General features: G+C 42.4%; 3 protein-coding genes across 7 annotated transcripts; 1 reads left to right on the top strand and 2 right to left on the bottom strand.

Annotated features, from left to right (window-relative positions):
• The first annotated feature begins 2,387 nt into the window (after nt 1–2,387).
• On the top strand, nt 2,388–4,981 carry LOC125765532 (uncharacterized). 2 transcript variants are annotated; one of them, XM_049430778.1, is made up of 4 exons: nt 2,388–3,152; nt 3,254–4,265; nt 4,344–4,479; nt 4,745–4,981. In XM_049430778.1, the coding sequence occupies exons 1-4, from the start codon at nt 2,659–2,661 to the stop codon at nt 4,879–4,881; spliced, it is 1,779 nt and encodes a 592-aa protein (XP_049286735.1). In that variant the 5' UTR covers nt 2,388–2,658; the 3' UTR covers nt 4,882–4,981. The 2 variants fall into 2 exon arrangements, with proteins under 2 accessions (XP_049286735.1, XP_049286736.1); XM_049430779.1 differs by having other exon boundaries at nt 4,344–4,487.
• Nucleotides 4,982–4,984: 3 nt separating this feature from the next.
• Nucleotides 4,985–14,685, bottom strand: LOC125765531 (putative sodium-dependent multivitamin transporter). Of its 4 annotated transcripts, none has more exons than XM_049430775.1 (8): nt 14,382–14,685; nt 13,526–14,136; nt 8,254–8,447; nt 7,650–7,871; nt 7,223–7,563; nt 6,497–7,139; nt 6,004–6,420; nt 4,985–5,831 (listed from the first exon to the last, which is right to left on the bottom strand). In XM_049430775.1, exons 3-8 carry the CDS (start codon nt 8,365–8,367, stop codon nt 5,754–5,756), a joined length of 1,815 nt encoding a protein of 604 aa, XP_049286732.1. In that variant the 5' UTR covers nt 8,368–8,447; nt 13,526–14,136; nt 14,382–14,685; the 3' UTR covers nt 4,985–5,753. The 4 variants fall into 4 exon arrangements, with proteins under 4 accessions (XP_049286732.1, XP_049286733.1, XP_049286731.1 ...); XM_049430776.1 differs by having other exon boundaries at nt 14,409–14,685; XM_049430774.1 differs by having other exon boundaries at nt 13,526–14,685.
• A 118-nt stretch (nt 14,686–14,803) lies between these two features.
• LOC125765534 (alpha-tocopherol transfer protein-like) lies at nt 14,804–17,457 on the bottom strand. The gene is made up of 4 exons (XM_049430780.1): nt 16,101–17,457; nt 15,915–16,022; nt 15,486–15,844; nt 14,804–15,406 (listed from the first exon to the last, which is right to left on the bottom strand). The coding sequence occupies exons 1-4, from the start codon at nt 16,382–16,384 to the stop codon at nt 15,279–15,281; spliced, it is 879 nt and encodes a 292-aa protein (XP_049286737.1). The 5' UTR covers nt 16,385–17,457; the 3' UTR covers nt 14,804–15,278.
• Between the last annotated feature and the right edge of the window lie 710 nt (nt 17,458–18,167).

Genomic DNA, 18,167 nt, shown 5'->3' with positions numbered 1-18,167 from the left:
AACTTGGTTCCTCGAATAACTTCTGGCACAGACATCTGAGGGCATGGCTGTCCAAGAAGAAAATGTAGCCATTGGTGCCATCTATCGACCACAGGTTAAAGATTGGCGATTCGTTGGATACCGACCGAGTTATAGACAAAACTTGGTGCAAAAATGAGGAAAATTTACATTTTCTCAAACAGGGTAAGGAACTTGGTTCCTCGAATAACTTCTGGCACAGACATCTAAGGGCATGGCTGTCCAAGAAGAAAATGTAGCCATTGGTGCCATCTATCGACCACAGGTTAAAGATAGGCGATTTGTTGGATACCGACCGAGTTATAGGCAAAATTTGGTGCAAAAATGAAGAAAATTTTATATTTTCTCAAACAGGGTATGGAACTTGGTTCCTCGAATAACTTCTGGCACAGACATCTGAGGGCATGGCTGTCCAAGAAGAAAATGTAGCCATTGGTGCCATCTATCGACCACAGGTTAAAGATTGGAGATCCGTTGGATACCGACCGAGTTATAGGCAAAACTTGGTGCAAAAATGAGCCTTATGAAATTTTCAAATTTTTATAATTGTTTTATTTTTTTCAATTTTTTTATTCTTTTTTCAATTTAAAACAATATTTGAGTGAAAAGAAACTTATTGCAACCAATTGGCATTAATTTTTTTTAAATTTTTTTGTTATTTTTTATTCTATTCTTCTTTTAAAGCATTATTTGAGCGAAAAGGAACTAATTGCAACAAATTCGCATTAAAATATATCACATTTTTTGTCATTTGTCACAATCACAATAAAAAATTGCTCAAAAAAATGGTATGGCCTTGTGAAATTTTCTAATGGGCGCGTCGCATAATCGTTCCTGTGTGTAGCGCTCCGTACGGAGCTACCTCTTTTTCCCGTGGGCTGTGCGGGAGCGCGCACAATACAAGATGAGCGGAGCGATTAAGGTACCTCGTTCGCTCTTGACCCAACACTATTTGCTAGAAAACTTTAATTACAAAACGCATGTTTAAGGGCAAAGCTAGATTTGCCGGGTAAGCTAGTTAATATATAATACATATTGATACGAGCACATCCTGTCCTAGCACTTCATTGAAGCTGCTCAAAATAAATCAATTGTAAAGGTTCTTGTAACTTTTGAATGTACTGTTCAACTAGCATGGCGATTCGTTTTGAAATCGAAGGCCTACATGAAGGCTAACTTGAAGGCTATCCAACATTCTAGGTTATAATACTATCAATTGATAGCTTATTTTAGCGCGTTACCGTTAGGCCGGTTCAGGTGAGATTTGAACTAAAAACTTCGTTGTATTTATCTCGACGCCGAGCATCCTCCTTTACCTTCTTTAGGATATCTTGAACTAACGATGGCATATGTGTGTGTTCTTTTTAGCGTGCTTATCCAGTGGAGTTCGTCGCTTACAATCTCATTTAAGCTTCTAAAAGAAGTCTTTGATAGTTTATTACCATATTGGCGTTCCACTAATTCTATGATTAACGATCGATTATGTCACACCGGTAATGTAAAAAATTACAACAATGTGTTTTTATGTGTAGTAAATATGCTTCTAATTTTTAAGGTCCAATCTCTTATACTACAACAATAAACAAATGCAAATAAACAATAATATTCACCACGTAGCCGGGTAGAAAAGTTCTTTTGAAGAGGGTTCAGATCAGAGGAAATTAAATCCACGACCTTCAATATTTTAGATCAAACACTAAACGATGACACCATTAGCCCTTTTTCATAGAAATATCCTTGAGAAATTTCATTATGATTGCATTATTACCATGCATAGTATCACAACATTATTGATTGGTAAAATGTAGGTCATGTAAAATGTGGGACATAGTACTTGATTTGCAATGATTCAACAAATTTGATCATTTCTATCACTTGTCTATCCACATGACCATCGCGTGTATGGCAATACCTTATCTGCTAATCGATACATATTACAAAAGGAAAATGTAAAGATATTCTTTCAGGGTGTTCTGTGTCGAATTCCCACTGTATTATGGAATGACTCCACGAAATCCCATCAATACGAATCCCTCGAATCCTTCGACAAGAGCCTCACCATCGATTCTCTCTTCCTACATTTAATGTGATTCGTGAAGTTTTAGTCGCGAGCCTCAGTTGTTGTTGATTCTTTTTCTACTGGACTTAACACACTCCAACGCCGTGGCAACAAAAGCAACTTCCATGAAGAGCATAGACACAGGAACGAAACGGAGAGAAATCTGGAAGGTATGAGAACGTGTAAAGGTGCGCGTCTTCGTACATAATACGCTCCCCATCGGATGGTACGAAAAAGGCGGGATTCCGCGCTCGGCTACTTCGGCAGCCACAGCCAGTGAGCATCGGGATTCTTTTCGGTCGTTCTTTATTTTGCGATGAATTATAAAAGAAGATCATCTGGGCGCCAAACAAGTTAGTCGTTTGTAGAAGGCGTTCCGAAGCGTCTGTTGTGCTGTGTGGTTCCGTCTTGTTAACATAATAAAAAACTTGTTCGAGATGTGTGAGATTGATGAATCGCAGTAATAATGGGCGATCACCTAGTGCTGTGATTAAGGTGGATTAATCGAGCGAACGATAATTTTATGCCGTGAACGTGGTCATTGATCTCCAGTTGTTTCGCAAACGTTCTATCTGTTAAGAATGAGGCAGTATAAAAAATCGATTATTGCCACGATCGTGATCGCGGTGGTTGCGATCTTGTGTCAAAGAACGGTAAAAGCTCAGTTCTATAGCTTAAGCTTTGGGACGGATGAAAGCTACAACACTGCACCGGTACAGCCGGCCCCAAGTGGACCCACTCAGCAGGAAATCCGAATTCAAAAGGTGACTCCACTCGAGGCAATGATCGACAAGACAAATCACCTCGGGTTTCGTGTGCTTCACCAACATTCGAAAGGCAACAGAAACAATATAGCGTTCTCGCCGTGTGCTTTGGCTAGCATTCTGGTTGCGTTGTACGAAGGTTCGGCTGGACAGAGTGCGGCCGAGTTGCACGAACAGCTGGTAGTGCCGTACGATAAGGATGTGCTGCGTGTCGGATACAGGGACATTCATCGCAGATTGCGAAGTTATTTCTACCAAAGGGAAAACCTGTTAAATGGGCTTAGTTTGAGTAGTGAAAATATAACGATAAGGTAAGTATCGATATGCATGTGCGATATGATCGTTCGATCGGGTACTTTGAAATTGGTCGAATTTTTTGTTTGTGCTTCATTGCAATTCCACTGTTCATTAGGCCGGAGTATGAATCGGTACTTAAGTTTTATGGGTACGATTTGGAAAATATACCCGAAATGCGAATGCCAACTACTACAACTCCATTGCCGTCCACCATGACGGAATTGGAAACGGATGATACGACCAGCGATGCAACGACGGAAATGGGAAATTCAACGGAATCGATGGATTCTTCCACCACTATGATGCCGTCTCCTGATGAGTCAATTACGGAGAGTACGGTTGATGTAGTAACAACAACGGAACCAGCTGAGACTACGGATGAAACTGTCGACGTAGATACCGGTACTACTACGCAATCGGAACCAGTGGATGAAACCACTATGATCACGGAAACAACGGAAGAAACTTCCGAAACTTCAACAGTGGAAGGCGATGAAGCCACCGAAGAAACAGGTGGTGAAAAACGTCGTCGAAATCTGCGCAAACGTGGACAGCGTTTGCTCCAGCGAAGGAATCCAAACTCATCCCAACGCCGTCGATCGCTTCGTTTGAAGCGACAGCCGGAAGAGATCGATATCATTAGCCATCAACGTTTCTTGCAAAACTTTCTGCTACAAGACGTAACGACTAGTGGCCCACCAATATTGGCTACAGCCGCATTCCTTCCCGCTGTGGGCGATAACACGGTACGCAAAAATCCCTTCCTTCAGCAACCGGATGCGTATCGGCTGTTGGATGATACGATCGAGCATAACTTCTATCTGACCGAAACGGATATCGTGAAGGTACCGTACAAGGTGTACAATACGATCTTGAAGTATGCCTATATCGAAAAGCTACAATCGACCGTTATCGAGCTGGAGCTGGATTCTGACGATTACAAGCTGCTTATCATACTACCGGACTACGAGTTTGGGCTGGGCAACGTGATGAAGTTACTGCAGATAGCTGAAAACGTACCGAGCCTGCGAGAAGTAACGGACCAGATGAGCCCGACCTGGGTGAAAACGATCGTGCCGAAGTTTAATCTCAAGGGAAACATCATTCTAACGAGCGATCTGCAAAACGTAAGACTGTTTGTGCGAGCGGTGCGATGATTTATGACGATTTATGGCCTACTTTCCTTCGTTGGCTTTCTTCCCCAGCTCGGTGTAAACGATATCTTTGAACCGTCCCGGGCTGACTTCTCCCTCATGACGGAAGATCCGTCGGTCTACGCGAAGCACATCGAACAATCGATCAACGTTAACATCCGGACGCATTCGCTACAGCAGCTAAAGCGTAATTATGTAACACGACGCAACGAATTGCCACTGCAACGATGCACATTTGTATCATTGTATGTTTCTGCATGACCGATGGCTATAATTGCGCTGCCGAATGATGAGGGCGTTGGTGCGATGGGTCGCCCAATAATGCTTGCATAGGGCATCTTTTGCATTATTTAATCATTTGTGCCATTGGTGGAGATGTGCCATTCGTTTCCGTGCGCGTTTGCCAGCTGTATGCGTGTGCTTTTTCAAACCGATCTATCTCTCTTTTGCAGGGTTTACATCGCTTTACAAAAATCCGGTCGAGCTTGCCGTTAACTATCCGTTTCTGTTCTGCATCTTAGATAACGAGCTAGATCTGGCACTGATGGTGGGAAGAATACTGAATCCACTAAACGCACGTATACACTAACGCGTGATAGAGTCGGACCTGGTTTCCGGAGCACCAAGTGCATTATACAAGTTTGTTCTGAATATTCTCTTACCGGTTTTAATAAAGCTTCAATCACGAATGGTTCGTTTTGTTGTTGTCTTACCAAATACGGTCGATCTCTGTATATTGATTTATTTTTACTACTACTGCCTAGCTTGCCTAGTTTCCTTTAGTGATCTTTCCTGCTTTTACATCGCTATGCTAGCAACTCTGTTGCCTCTATTATATACATCAAACGATCACATGCAAACGGGTACATAAATTAGACCTCTACCATATATGTATACTTTTGCATCGGCAGCTCAAACTGACGATCGACAAAACAAAAAATGAAGTACGTTTACTTGGGCTGCACCTTTCCTTCTGCTACTGTTACGCGCTGTCTAATTTACTAACTAATTTATTTGTCTCACGTCGTTGTTTTACGTTAGCTGCTGGAAATATTCCGCATTCAAACACACAAGCACGACACAACAATTTCCTCACACTCTGTTCACACTTTGTTCTTGAGTTCTATTTGGTTTTTTAGGTGTAGTGCGTCGCGCTACTGGAAGACTTGATTACTTTGTAAATTTTTGTTGCACTTTCAGCTTAAAACGCATGCACCCAAACTGATCGGGTGGCGGGGTTTATACGTCGTGCCAGTTTATCTGTTTAGTTTAAGTCTCGATCCTTCTGAAGGATCGCAAAGAAACGCAAAGCTGCTGCTGCCGCGATACAGAGCTGGCACATTTTGAATATGAACTGTGCGCTTTTTATGTTGTTGATGAGTGGATCATTACTTTTATCCACCACAGCCGTTGGATAATGGGGTAGGTGGGATACGAGGGAATATTGGAATCTGGTTGGCATTAGAGTGGATTTGCACTTTGCTTAGCAGCCGTAGAAATGTCCACACTACTCGGATGCTGCCTAGCGGAAGCGTCAATCTGGGGCGCAAAAACCAAACCAAAATCGGGAAGCAGGCCGTTAGTGAGGAGAGATGCGAGAAAGAAAAACAGAAGCAATTAGTATTCGTGGCAGGATGGTTAGCGGGAATGATAGGAATGGTCGCTGGATGTTTTCGCATCATTTCGTACATTCCAGCGAAGTCATACGCACATCTCCACCGTTCTCGATAATCTTTGCCATTCGCTGCTTCATAGCGCGGGCAACCGGAGGCGAAAACAGGTCGGTATTGATATAGGTTTGCTGCTCGTCCAGATAGATCCGCTCGGTACCCTGAGCACCACGCCAGCGCAATAATAAGCTGGTACCGTAACCAACGATGAACGTTACAAGATACCCGAGCACGCTAAACCATAGATAAGACACCCGGTAAAGGTAGAAGTAGTCGGAATCGTCACGCGGTTCTGCGGCTCGCTGTGCCATCGCCAGCGGTAAGCTCGTCTGATTGTAGCCCCCGAAGTCCGAACAATCTTCCACGGAAAAGTCGAGCGTTTTTACCGGCGGCCTTGGTTGTCCAAAGCCTATCCAGAGTGAAAATGATAGTCCCACGAGCAGTCCCGTAATCACACCCTGCAATATACAATACAAAACAAAACGGAATGTGTAAGAAAGATAAAGAGAGTATCGATCGAACCTGTTAACTTACCCGTTGATTGGCACGTGTGGTAAACATCCCCATGGTAAAGAGCGCAAACAGTGGTCCACCGACAACACCAAAAATCGTGAGCGATGCCTGCAGCACACCGCCCATCTTTTGTGCGAGAAACGCTACTGCAATGCAGATCACACCGTACAGGAACGCCATCACCTTGCTCGGGAAGCTAGATTGGAGGTCGGGCAATGGTTTCCGCTTTACCTTCAGGTACAGTGGTTTCAGATAGTCTTCGAGCGTGACCGCCGCCAACGAGTTAAGGGCCGCCGATACGGTTGATAGACTGGCGGAGAAGATACCGGACACGAACAGGCCCGGCAAACCGGGCAAATCACCCATAGCATCGACCACAAACAGTGGCATAGTTTGATCGCGCACCTTTATGCGGCCCTGCCGCAGTGGGTCACAGTTTCGATAGAAGTAGTAGATCGCCAGCCCACTGAAGGAGGTGCTGAGACTGAGCAGCGACAGAATGGGCCAGTTTAGCCAAAGCGCTTTCTGGGCGGACTTTAGGTTCTTCACCGTTTTAAGCCGTTGCACTTGCGTCTGGTTGACGGCATAGAGCGACAGATAGGTAAACATACCACCGATTGTCAATGTCCACCAGGTATGGCGCGTAGTTGGGTTCGGATCGAAACTGGAAGCAAATAAACAAGAAAACACAAAGTTTAAACCCCGCAAGATAATGAAATGACAGAGAGCAATGGTAATAACACTTACTTCCAAATTTCCAACCGTCCACCTTCGGACGCGGCGTCCCATATTGGTCCCAGTCCGCCGGCTTTTACGGCGGCACAAATAATGACCGCGTAAATGGCGGCAAACATTAGCACCGACTGAAACACGTCGGTAAACAGGACCGCTTTCATGCCACCGATCGTCGAGTAGAACGTGCAGATGCCACCGATCGCGAGGATCGAATACGCCTGGTCCAGCCCGGTAACGGCCTGTAACGCTAACGCCGGTGCGTAAACCGCAATTCCCATGTACAGAATCATCTGCAGTGTGTACGCTAAAGAGGCAGCTAGCCGTGTTTTTTTGCCGAAACGTTTCTCTAGATACTAAGGGCAGCAGCAAAACGAAAAGAAGAGAAATTCGAGAAGAAACCGTTAATAACTATCAGCTCAGTTAGGGACGTCTCCCTTACCTCGTACGCACTGCAGGCTTGCAGACGGAAGAATACTGGCAGGAAAAGGTAGGCCGCAATCGGGGTGGCAAGCCCGTACGAAAGGTTGATGGCCACGAACTGTGTGCCGAACTGGTAGTTTTCGTTCGACACACCCAACAGCGTGATCGCGGACATGAAGCTGGCCATCAAGCTGAATGACACCGGCCAGATCGACATGTTACGATCAGCCAGCAGGTACTCCTGTGCGGGAAGAGACCGACCGAAGGCAGGGAATCATGTGAAAGAGAACGCGATAAGTATCGGGTGTTTCGCCGGTGTTTCGAGGGTCCAAAGTCCAGTGGAAGATCGCACGATCGTACGCCCTACACAGGTATGTGCTTTCAAATTTGTTGGTGGTACAATTGCTAGTGTGAAGTTCTTTTTTTTCGTTTGGTCCACTTTTTTTGCTTTTGTTAAATGTTTTAGCTGCTCTTGGGGTGTGCTTGAAATGTTTTGCATTTTAGAAAATTAAACTATAATCTACATTTCTTACGGTGTGTTCAAACTTCGGCTCCACATCGATTCGGGTTTCACATTTTCATTCGCTTTTCACATTGTTTCACCTTGTTTTTGTGATACGTACCGTATTTGTTTTCTGCTTGCCACCGGAAAACCGATAATACACTCCGATTCCGGCGGACACGAGCAGCATGGCGATGAACACAACATAGTCCCACACACCGAACGATGAAGCCATGATGATTGATATGGTGTCGGATGCTTATCAATTATCATACGTTACACTGCCACTCTAGTCCATAAACTGGGCTGCGACACCTGTAAAAGCGGGAAAGACACAAACACACTGATTAGAAAGCAAATCTCATCTGCGGGGTTTTTTTGGGTAAAGTACGGTTTGCTTAACAGCTTAATTGTGGGCAATTCGTAAGCTACATTGTTGCGCTTTCGTTGGCGATTTGTAAGCAACAAGCCAAATTAATTATCACCTCCTTTGCGTTCGCGCTAAGATTCAACCACGCTTCGTTAAATGCTCAACTTATCACATTCTAGTCCGGCGGTTCACTTCTTCTGCGCTCTGGTCGGGCCCTCCTTCACGCTCGGTTCCGATTTGAACGACTGCCAGGCGGCGAACGCCATCAGTCTCATTATATGCTAACCGTACGGAAATCCGAGGAAAGCGCAACCCGACAGTCTCACACAAACATGCGCACGCTAACGGCGTGTAACGGCGACGCAGAGATATCGTTCGAGTAATTGCACGTGCTCAAAGAAATCACCCACAGGACGGGACCGTTGATGGGTCTCGCGAGCTAAGTTCGGCGAGATCGTGTCCCTATGGAATGTTTGTTTTGTTTGGTGACCAACCAGGCAAGCCGGCAATTTTTGTGTGATCCGTGTTAGTGTTGTTTCGAGTGGAATTAAAGCGAAGAGTGTATGCGCCCGGTAGTAACGTCGGAACGCCCCCCCATCGTAATGGATTTTTTGAAGTAGCTATTATGTGGAACCTTTCCACAGGGGAACTGTGTCGAAGGCTAATTTTGAAAGTAGAACCACAGCTGGATACGCTAGTGTTTTATACATTCCAAAACATTCCATGCGTATCAAGAGAAGGTGAGGGAACTGGGAGTTTTTTATGAAGAGAAATTTTTTGAGCTTTGAGTTTTTATTGTCGTAATTAATGACTTCGATGAAAGTGTACTAAAGGTACGCATTGGAAATGATTTCTCCGTCTGTTTCACAATGCCGGGTTCCTTTTTCTGTTGCGATAAAGGTGCAGTTTCAATGGTGGTATAACTGAGCCTTCAACAATTATCAGTGCTCTTGAACAATAAAAAAGATAAGAGATGCTTAAACACCAACACACACCCTCACTTCAACAAGATGCAATTGACAGTCATTACAACAGTCCTAATTAAGTTAATCCTGGATGTTACCGTATCTTTCATTTGAATTGACACAACTGATATACGCCACTCCTGGGGAAGACACGAACCCAACAGCTGATCATATTGTCTTGTCATTTATTATGACTCACAAAGAAAATTAAACCCTTCTTATATGCAACTCATTGCCGAAATAAATCAGAAAATTTCGTTTAAAAAAAAATAACAACCAAGCTATCTATGTTGGATGTGACTTTATTGTTTCTTGTTGGTGTTTTGGAAGACCACTGTCATGTCATCTTCAGAACAATTAAAGGCACTTAAACTACAAATGAGGCCGATGCAGTTCATCTGCAGTCCATACTTGTCCCACTTGTGAAACACACTCAATGTCTGGGAGACGACCCAGAGTTCGGTTATTGCCTCAATTAGCATGCGTCCAGTGGCTAGACTTTGATCTTTGGATCGTTTTTCGGCACATAATTCTCCCCTCAACATTTTACCCAATTAAGGTGTCTTGCAGTGAAAATTGGGATAGGTCGATTGGAAGTTTGAAACGTTGACCTTGTGTCCCAATTCCAACGCGACCAGAGCTAGCTTAGGGAAGCAGCAAAACAAACGATCGATCACACGCTAGACGGATGCTCTTGAAGTGTGGCAACATTGTATGTTGCGTTGCTATCAACACGATGAAGCTGCGTATTATAAAACCTCTAATCGAGTGTCATTATGACACACCGATAAGACCCATCATACATGGGACCGCACATCAAGATGATGATCATCTGCGTATCTTTCGCATTGTACGAATTTGTACCGCACGGACACACCGCAGGATGAATATTAGTGCTGATAAGCGACCACCTCTCTCTCCTTCCACCAATGAATAGACCCGTGTAAGCCGATGCACTGTGGTTTGCAGATATAATAATTGTGCGGTTTTGTTGTATTGGAAGAGCTATTGCTATTCTACGTACGTTCAACTCGCTTCCCTGACAAGGATGGCAAGGATAAGGAAGCCACAAAAGCCACGCGATTTAATTGTTTGTTTTGTTCTCCGCTGTGGTTAACCGTCAATCGGTGAAGATAATCGGCAGCCGTTTACACTTGTTTCAATGAAACAAAACTTATTACTACTAAATGGATTCCGAGCGGAGAAATCGAAAGGTCCGGTAGGTTAGATGAACGAAACGATTTGATTGTACATTTGCTTACATTTTAATAACATTGTGCACACATTGTTTTGCTGTAAAGCTGAAGCAGCATGCGACACGTATGCAAATTGTAACTTGTTATTGTAAGCAACTTGGGTTACTAGTAAATGCTTAGATCGTTTGTTGTTCTTGGCAGTGCGAATCGGGAATAGTAAATTTACACGTGGCGTGGTTAATTTAAAGAGAACGACTACGTCTCCAATATTTGCTGGGAATGGGTTTTACAAAATGCGTTAAAAGTCGGATCGAACGTCATTATTCGTATGCATGTTCTATGTCAGTATTTTAGTCTTTATAGAAAAAAGAGCATCTTTTCATACAATTGAAATGGGAAAAAAATCTTTCCACACCTAAATACCGATTATATTTAAATAGCGCATATATTTTTTCATTAAAGAGATAAAATAAATCATGAATATAAATTTTAGTTTAATGAATTTTATAAAAAAAAAACTATTAGAAAAATAATGCGTGATCGTTGTAATAAATTTACTTTCATCTCGACCGAATATTCAATTGTCTTTTGTCGGTGTATAAATATTAACCGAAGAAGAGAAATAGCATTTGTAGAGACAGTCTATGCTCGGCATGATGTTTGGTAACATATGATATATTGTTCAACACCTTTAGATGATTTTTTGTTGATTTAGCATGTGTTTTATCTCCATCTGTAAGAAGTCTTTTATAGCTTTTTTCATCAACTTCTGCAGGAACTCTTAAATAGCTTTTTTCATCAACAGTGAATCGAGCGAATTTCTTTAAAAGTACATGAACTTTTAGATCTCTTGTGGTTAATTAAGGATTAGTTAGTTAGCCAGTATAGCTCGATTTTTGCTGGCAGGTAAACAAATACAAATTCAAAAATTAGATCGGTTGAATGTGGTTAAATATTGTAAAGTTTAGAAAAATCGAGTGCCGTTTAAAGTACGTACGTGTTGTATAGCATTATTGTGAATGTAAATATTATTTTTAAAACAGAAGAATGGCTGTTAATTCGAAAAAAAATCTCATCTCGTTAACATTTCCCAAAAAATTCTACAAATTTGCCAATCTCCTAAGGCTATAGCCTTAGCTTTTTTTTGGGGATATTTAGCAAAATTTATAAATTGATGTATTTTAATGCGAATTTGTTGAAAAAGTAACTTTTTACTCAAATAATGCTTTAAATAAAAAAAAGATTAAAAAATAATAAAAAAATAAAAAGAAATTCAATAAATATTCCAATCTTAGCTTTTAGCCTTAGCTTTTTTTAAGGACATTAAACAAAATTTATAAATTGATGTATTTGCGAATTTGTTGAAATAAGTTTAAAAATAAAATGTTTTTATTTTTAAAACACGAAATGAATACTGTAAACTTCGAATTTTTAAAGCACCTGCATTTTTGCTTTAAACAATCGTACTGATAAATGTGGCTTTTTTCAATAGAAAACACTACTTATCCAGGAGTTTTTTGGATTAGAAAAAATATCTCAAAAACTAACTGTTTATTTAGTGTATATACCCACTTAATCCACTCATATCTTTCACTAATATAACAATAATTATAAAACATTTACGTATATAACCAACTCAAGCAGAAAGTATACTTTCCTTTTTCCGACCAATTTGGCACACATGTAAATATTTTTTCACATTCTTTAGCACGTTGCCTTTTTATTCTCCCTCCCGTCTACCGGTCTAATGGTGCGTTTCCCCTGTGCCAAGAGCATCATCTTCAGGCCCGTATCTATGACACAATACTGTTGGCAATTTAGCAACATTGTTGCAAACCATTTCGCTCGGCCGTTGTACGGTTTTTGGCGCGTGTTTATTCACACGATCGTTTGGCTTCTATTTTAACCGATGCTTTCCGTGGTATGACACAACAAGAGCAATCTTGGAAGAAGTTAATTTCGGCAGGCTAACATAAATCACTGTCTAAGAATGTAATTTTGCCTCTGCCAAAGTGCGATGTGTTAATAAAGATTCTTTGAATAATTTAAGTTCTGTCTATGGTCTAGGAAATTGAAAAGAAGAAAAGAGCGACCATGATGTTCCATTTTGTTGTGTTTAATGTTTTTTTTCAGGAAATTTCATACAAATTAGAACACTTTCAGGTGGCAAACAATCGCTACAACTATCTCGAAACAAAATAAAATAAAATAAATACTCCTTATCTCAATGGTGCACGATAAATGACGAAGTAACTGTTTATTTGTAGGTAATTTTCCAGACATTTTCCAGCCCTTCTAACTCTCGTCTAAATACTGTTTACACATTTATTTACTTCATTCCTCTCTTCCTTCCTAGCCAAAACCCCACCATATCGCTTATCAAACTGAAAATAGGAGAGTAAACTGAACGGAAATCGACCTTGAATTTACGCATGCTCCGCGTACGACGGGTCAACAAGCAGCAACAACACGTTGTTATGGGAGGTTGTCATATGACAGCTCGTGGCGCCGGCTTCATTGATTGCAATGAGAAAGAGCTATCGGCGCTACACATGCCCGCAAACGATAAGAAACGGTTGCGTGAGAATAGAGAGCCATTCCAAATTCTCAACGCATTTTTGTTGTTGTTGAGCTGAGTGACGAAATAAACCGCGTGCTCCGTGAAATACGATTCCCCTTTTCATTGTCACTTTTCCACCACACAAGCCTGCTGTTCTATATTGAACAAATTGTCAGGGAATGACGTCACGTGTCACAAAACAGTTAACTAGATGGGTCGAATTTTGACCAAATAACACCACCGTGTGAGTTAACGCTGGTTAAGAGCTGTTGAAGGAGACGGTGGTTACTTTGTTTACTTACATGCAAATCCCTTTTCTTTGGTAGACGGGACAAAATTATATAAGCAGGCACCGCTGGTATGACGTTTGAAGTTGTTACCGCGCACACACATGCACTACTGTCTTGATTACACTGTCTTGAGGTGTTTTTGCCTCACACGTGCAGTGAGCAAACTAGCAAACCACGCTAGGCGGAGGGGCACACTGACTAGCGCTGCTCTTGTTGGTGTGACCTTTGGAACGGTCCCGTCGCACAGCCAAACATTGCGATGAACATCAGACTGCAACCAGAAGCAAAACCCTTCTATATTACAACCATCGCGAATTGGGCTTCACGAAACCGAACTGAAACGGACGGTGGGTCTTGTTCTTCTTGCTTTAATCACTGCATGTTTATTGCTACTGCCCAGCAAAACCCAATCACTCCCTTTCGCCCAATCACTGCGCAGGTTCGCCCTTCGAACTCGCACGACGCACTGATAAACGATTACTAATCACAATTTGGACGGTTTTTACCGATTCCTTGCTGGCGGGTGACACAAGCCAACACAATTTAACGCACACCACTCGCCCCAAAAACATTGACCACTAACGAAACGAACGGTTTCCGTTGTTTATCGCACCGGTGATTAACTGTGGAAAGAGACGGTTCGTAAACATGCAAGATGTTGCACCTGTCAGTTCGTGTGCAATGTGCGAAAAAATGAAATGTGCAACATTGCGAAGTAGCACGAAAGACCGGGAATTAAAAATAACAAATTTAACTCAGCTACACCACACAGAACACCACTCGCCGTCCTTGCGGTTGAGGGTCAACACCGTCAAGGTATGGGCGCGTTTGTATACACAGGCGTACACTTTTGAGGCCAAATTTCTACCCATTAAATGCTGGACGAAAGACGCACATGCACACAGGCGGAGAGTGTATCGCGAGTATCAAAATTTCACCCCGAAAAAACATACTTTCCACATGAACACAATTCGGCACTTTCCACTTTCACTCACTAACCGCAAAACGTATAAACTTAACAGCAGTAAAACGATGTAGTTACTACAGTTAACTGATCGTTTCACCACAATTCACTCAACTTTTCCTGGCGGTGGGAAAATTCTCGCCGGAAAATCTTCAAGAGACTGTGCTAGCGAACATCGATGCGTCCGTCAGCTGTGAAGTCTCGAATAACAAAGGTTCGTCCGTTTATTCGTGATGAAGACAAACACGAATATTTAAGCGGCACGGTTTATCGGGAATGTTTACAACGCTGTGTGTCATACAGTGTATGTCATAAAGTAATGCGTGAAGGGAATTTAACTAATTAATATTTAGAATTTAATGTTATTACAGGATTAAGAATTTATCAAATAGAAAGATGTAGGGCTCTTGATGGTTATTTAATGCTTAAGAAAATTGTACAGAGACATATCCGACCAAAAGTGGAGTTTCTTTTATGGGTATCACCGATATAACATTTTATTGCATACCTTCAGGCGAACGTGTCGATTTGGCGGCAAACCGTTTTGTTGGGCTGATAAGAAAATAATTTCTTTCTTTTGAATAACCGCTATTAAACGACGCTATCAATGCTCAAAATATATGATAAACATAATATCTAATATAATAACATTAAAAAAGAAATCCTTCAAACAAAAATGAAAACTAAAGCCAAAAGGTAATATGAAACGAAAAAGTAAAATTTTTGATAAAAGATTTAGTAAAGGTAATAAAACAAAAAAACAAAACGGCTTAATAACAGCGCGTAGATAGAAATTGCAGATCAGAACAACCCGAACAAATTAGCCATTGTACGCTGTTTGGCAATACGTTTGCTTTCATCCACGCGCTTTAACGTATCGTAATTGGCCAGAAAGTCTCCACATTCGGTAGTATGGTTGTACAAGTTATCTAAATAAAACAGCAATTGTGAATAATTAAAATAACAGCGGTATTGCACCTGCTCAAACGTCTACTCTCTTCAACCTACCTCTTAGTATTTTCCGTGACCGTGCCACACCACCATAATCGGACGGCAGGAGATGCTGTGGAATATACGGATAAAGTGTCTGCATGCTGGTGTGTAAATGAAAGATCTCAAGCAATTCCTTCTTCATGAACGGTCTGATCATGGTCATGATGCGATCGATGAAAGGTACCACGTTGACCAGATGTAATCCTTTCAGTCGTATTGGTAGCCCCTCCTGGATGAAGTACAGCAGATCTTTCAGCGTAAATATGCCGAGCTTGGGCAGGTGGCCTAAGTGAATACCGTCCATGTCGATGATGAGAATTGAACCATTGTTGCATCCTTCCTCCCAAAGTTGTATATCCACACACATGATCGCACTAAACAAGGCAAGAGGGAAAAAGTTAATTACACATAATAAAAAAATAATAAGTAATTCATAACACCTACAAGGTCAGCAATGAGCTGAGAGAAAATTTGCTTGCATCCGGATCAACGATCTTTGCCAGCATGACTCTATAACCTTCGGGCGTCAACTCCGGGAGGATGGCAAGGTCTCTGGAATTAATTTGTAATTTTGCGTCAGTAAATCGTGCCAATTCTGATCAATTCATGTTCCATTGTGTCCAAACTTACAGTACATCCATGGCCATCTGTATCGCACTTGTTTCCAGATTTCTGTTCCCGAACAGATTCTTACAGCTCGATCGGAAGGTATAGTAGCACTCGATCGTACGCTGTGCCGCTTCCAGATTGTAGTAGTTTGAGTGGAGAAATAGGATCAACTCTAACTCGGTGACCGGTGGTAAATGCGGTTGACTGCTGACCCATTCGCGTAATTTTTGTACATCGGAAGCAAGCAGCTCACCTGCATACTTTCGATACTGATCGTCAACGTTTGCAAACTGGATGGATTTCATCGTTGGCAGATTGTTTGGCACGGAACTGATACGAGACGGTTGTACATCCACATTCACTGCAGCACTGCTGTCGACTGGAACCGCAATCTTCTCTAATACGGACACATTCGTGGAACAGCATTACAGCACGTTCGTGGAAGAGAACGCCATTAAGAATATTTTCAACTTGTAGCGAATGTTTTTTTTTTGTTCGACTTCCTAATCCATTAACGCAAACATACACGTGAAGGACTTGGAATGATCGCATTTACGCATTGGATAGGAGGAATAAGTCAGGCGAGATAAAATAGCAATGGAAACATCAAAGGGAACTTTAGTACAACATGCATCAGACGTAGACTGGCATCATGGTTTTACACGTTCTGTGTGAGATCATGTTCTACAGGGTAGTTTGTGATTAGAGCAGTCATTTAGATTTCTTGTTTTATGTCACTTAGAAGGACGATTAAAGTGGTCGTCGGTTAAGATGGTTGCGTATAAAAAGAGCAAGCCGTTTAGTGACGCACGTCCATGGCTCTTTATGCATTAACCTTATGAAGTGTACCTACAGCGTGAACATGGACGCGTCGGATGAAGTATCTTTGGGGTTGTTTTGCTCTGCAATATACCGGGAGAGAAATCTTTATTTTGCGAGACTGGGAGATAATTATTTATTTTTTTTATTTATTACTTAATTCTTTAATCTGCCTTAACAATGTCTTAACAATGATCCCTACTCTATATTATATGTCTAACACTAATGCGTAACAATTACTTTAATAAAATCATATCATTAGCATAAAGCAGGAGTGAAGGAAAACGATAAAATAAGTAACATTAAGAGACATAAACGAAGGTTAAACCACGAACTCGAAAGGAAGCTAGAGAAAAGTAGGTGAGGTGTTGGCAGTAGTGATGGGTTCTCGGAATCGCACCCACGGCTCCGAACCGCTTCCGAGCATAGCAACTCCGGCTCCGATTCCGGCTAGGTTAAAACCACGATTCCGCCCGGAGCCGTCCGGAGCCGTCCGGAATCGTTGGAATCGTCCGGAACCGTCCGGAACCGTCCGGAACCGTCCGGAGCCGCCTAGTCGGCAGCCGGAGCCGTCGGAATCGTCGGAACCGTTCGGAACCGTCCGGAGCCGTCGGAATCGCCGGAGCCGTCCGGAATCGTCGGAGCCGTCCGGAGCCGCTAGTTATTGCTAGCGCTTTATTTTTTTATTTTTTTAAATAAAGATTGCTTAATTTTTTTTTATTTTTACCAGATTGTATAAAATTTGCTGATAGTGCAATAATCTAGGTTATATCATTGCCAACTAGCGGCTCCGACGGCTCCGGACGGCTCCGGACGGCTCCGACGATTCCGACGGCTCCGGCTGCCGACTAGGCGGTTCCGGACGGCTCCGGACGGTTCCGGACGATTCCGACGATTCCGGACGGCTCCGACGATTCCGACGGCTCCGGCTGCCGACTAGGCGGCTCCGGACGGTTCCGGACGGCTCCGTGCGGTTCCTGACGGTTCCGAATTTGGAGTACTGCACCTACCTTCCGGAGCCGCTTCCAAAATTTATGGAGTCATTCGGAGGCGATTCCGTTTTTTTGTCGGATTTACCCATCACTAGTTGGCAGGAGTGGGTGGTGGATGATGGGTTTTGAATGGTGGGTGAGTGATTTTGCCTTAGAAAACGTCCAGCTTTATCAACCAAAATAACAGGAGAGAGATGCTTTACTATAGGTCGAATGAATTGAAAAAGATTAAGGATTATTTCCCCTTCATCCAATATGCTCACACTATCGATCTTGC

This window comes from Anopheles funestus, chromosome 2RL (assembly GCF_943734845.2).
Source record: "Anopheles funestus chromosome 2RL, idAnoFuneDA-416_04, whole genome shotgun sequence".
NCBI lineage: Eukaryota > Metazoa > Arthropoda > Insecta > Diptera > Culicidae > Anopheles > Anopheles funestus.
Note: the sequence above shows the minus strand (reverse complement) of the source record. Positions and strands in the feature narration are given on the sequence as shown.

What these genes read in the sequence shown, in the direction of transcription:
- LOC125765531 (XM_049430774.1), bottom strand. Translation starts at nt 8,367, where the DNA reads ATGGCTTCATCGTTCGGTGTGTGGGACTATGTTGTGTTCATCGCCATG. An exon ending in AAGCCTGCAGTGCGTACGAG is followed by an intron (nt 7,564 to 7,649) that starts GTAAGGGAGACG and finishes TGCTGCCCTTAG; the next exon opens with TATCTAGAGAAACGTTTCGG. An exon ending in GGACGGTTGGAAATTTGGAA is followed by an intron (nt 7,140 to 7,222) that starts GTAAGTGTTATT and finishes ATTTGCTTCCAG; the next exon opens with TTTCGATCCGAACCCAACTA.
- LOC125765534 (XM_049430780.1), bottom strand. Translation starts at nt 16,384, where the DNA reads ATGAAATCCATCCAGTTTGCAAACGTTGACGATCAGTATCGAAAGTAT. An exon ending in CTCAGCTCATTGCTGACCTT is followed by an intron (nt 15,845 to 15,914) that starts GTAGGTGTTATG and finishes TGCCTTGTTTAG; the next exon opens with TGCGATCATGTGTGTGGATA. An exon ending in GTCACGGAAAATACTAAGAG is followed by an intron (nt 15,407 to 15,485) that starts GTAGGTTGAAGA and finishes TGTTTTATTTAG; the next exon opens with ATAACTTGTACAACCATACT.
- LOC125765532 (XM_049430778.1), top strand. Translation starts at nt 2,659, where the DNA reads ATGAGGCAGTATAAAAAATCGATTATTGCCACGATCGTGATCGCGGTG. An exon ending in AGTGAAAATATAACGATAAG is followed by an intron (nt 3,153 to 3,253) that starts GTAAGTATCGAT and finishes ACTGTTCATTAG; the next exon opens with GCCGGAGTATGAATCGGTAC. An exon ending in TAACGAGCGATCTGCAAAAC is followed by an intron (nt 4,266 to 4,343) that starts GTAAGACTGTTT and finishes TTTCTTCCCCAG; the next exon opens with CTCGGTGTAAACGATATCTT.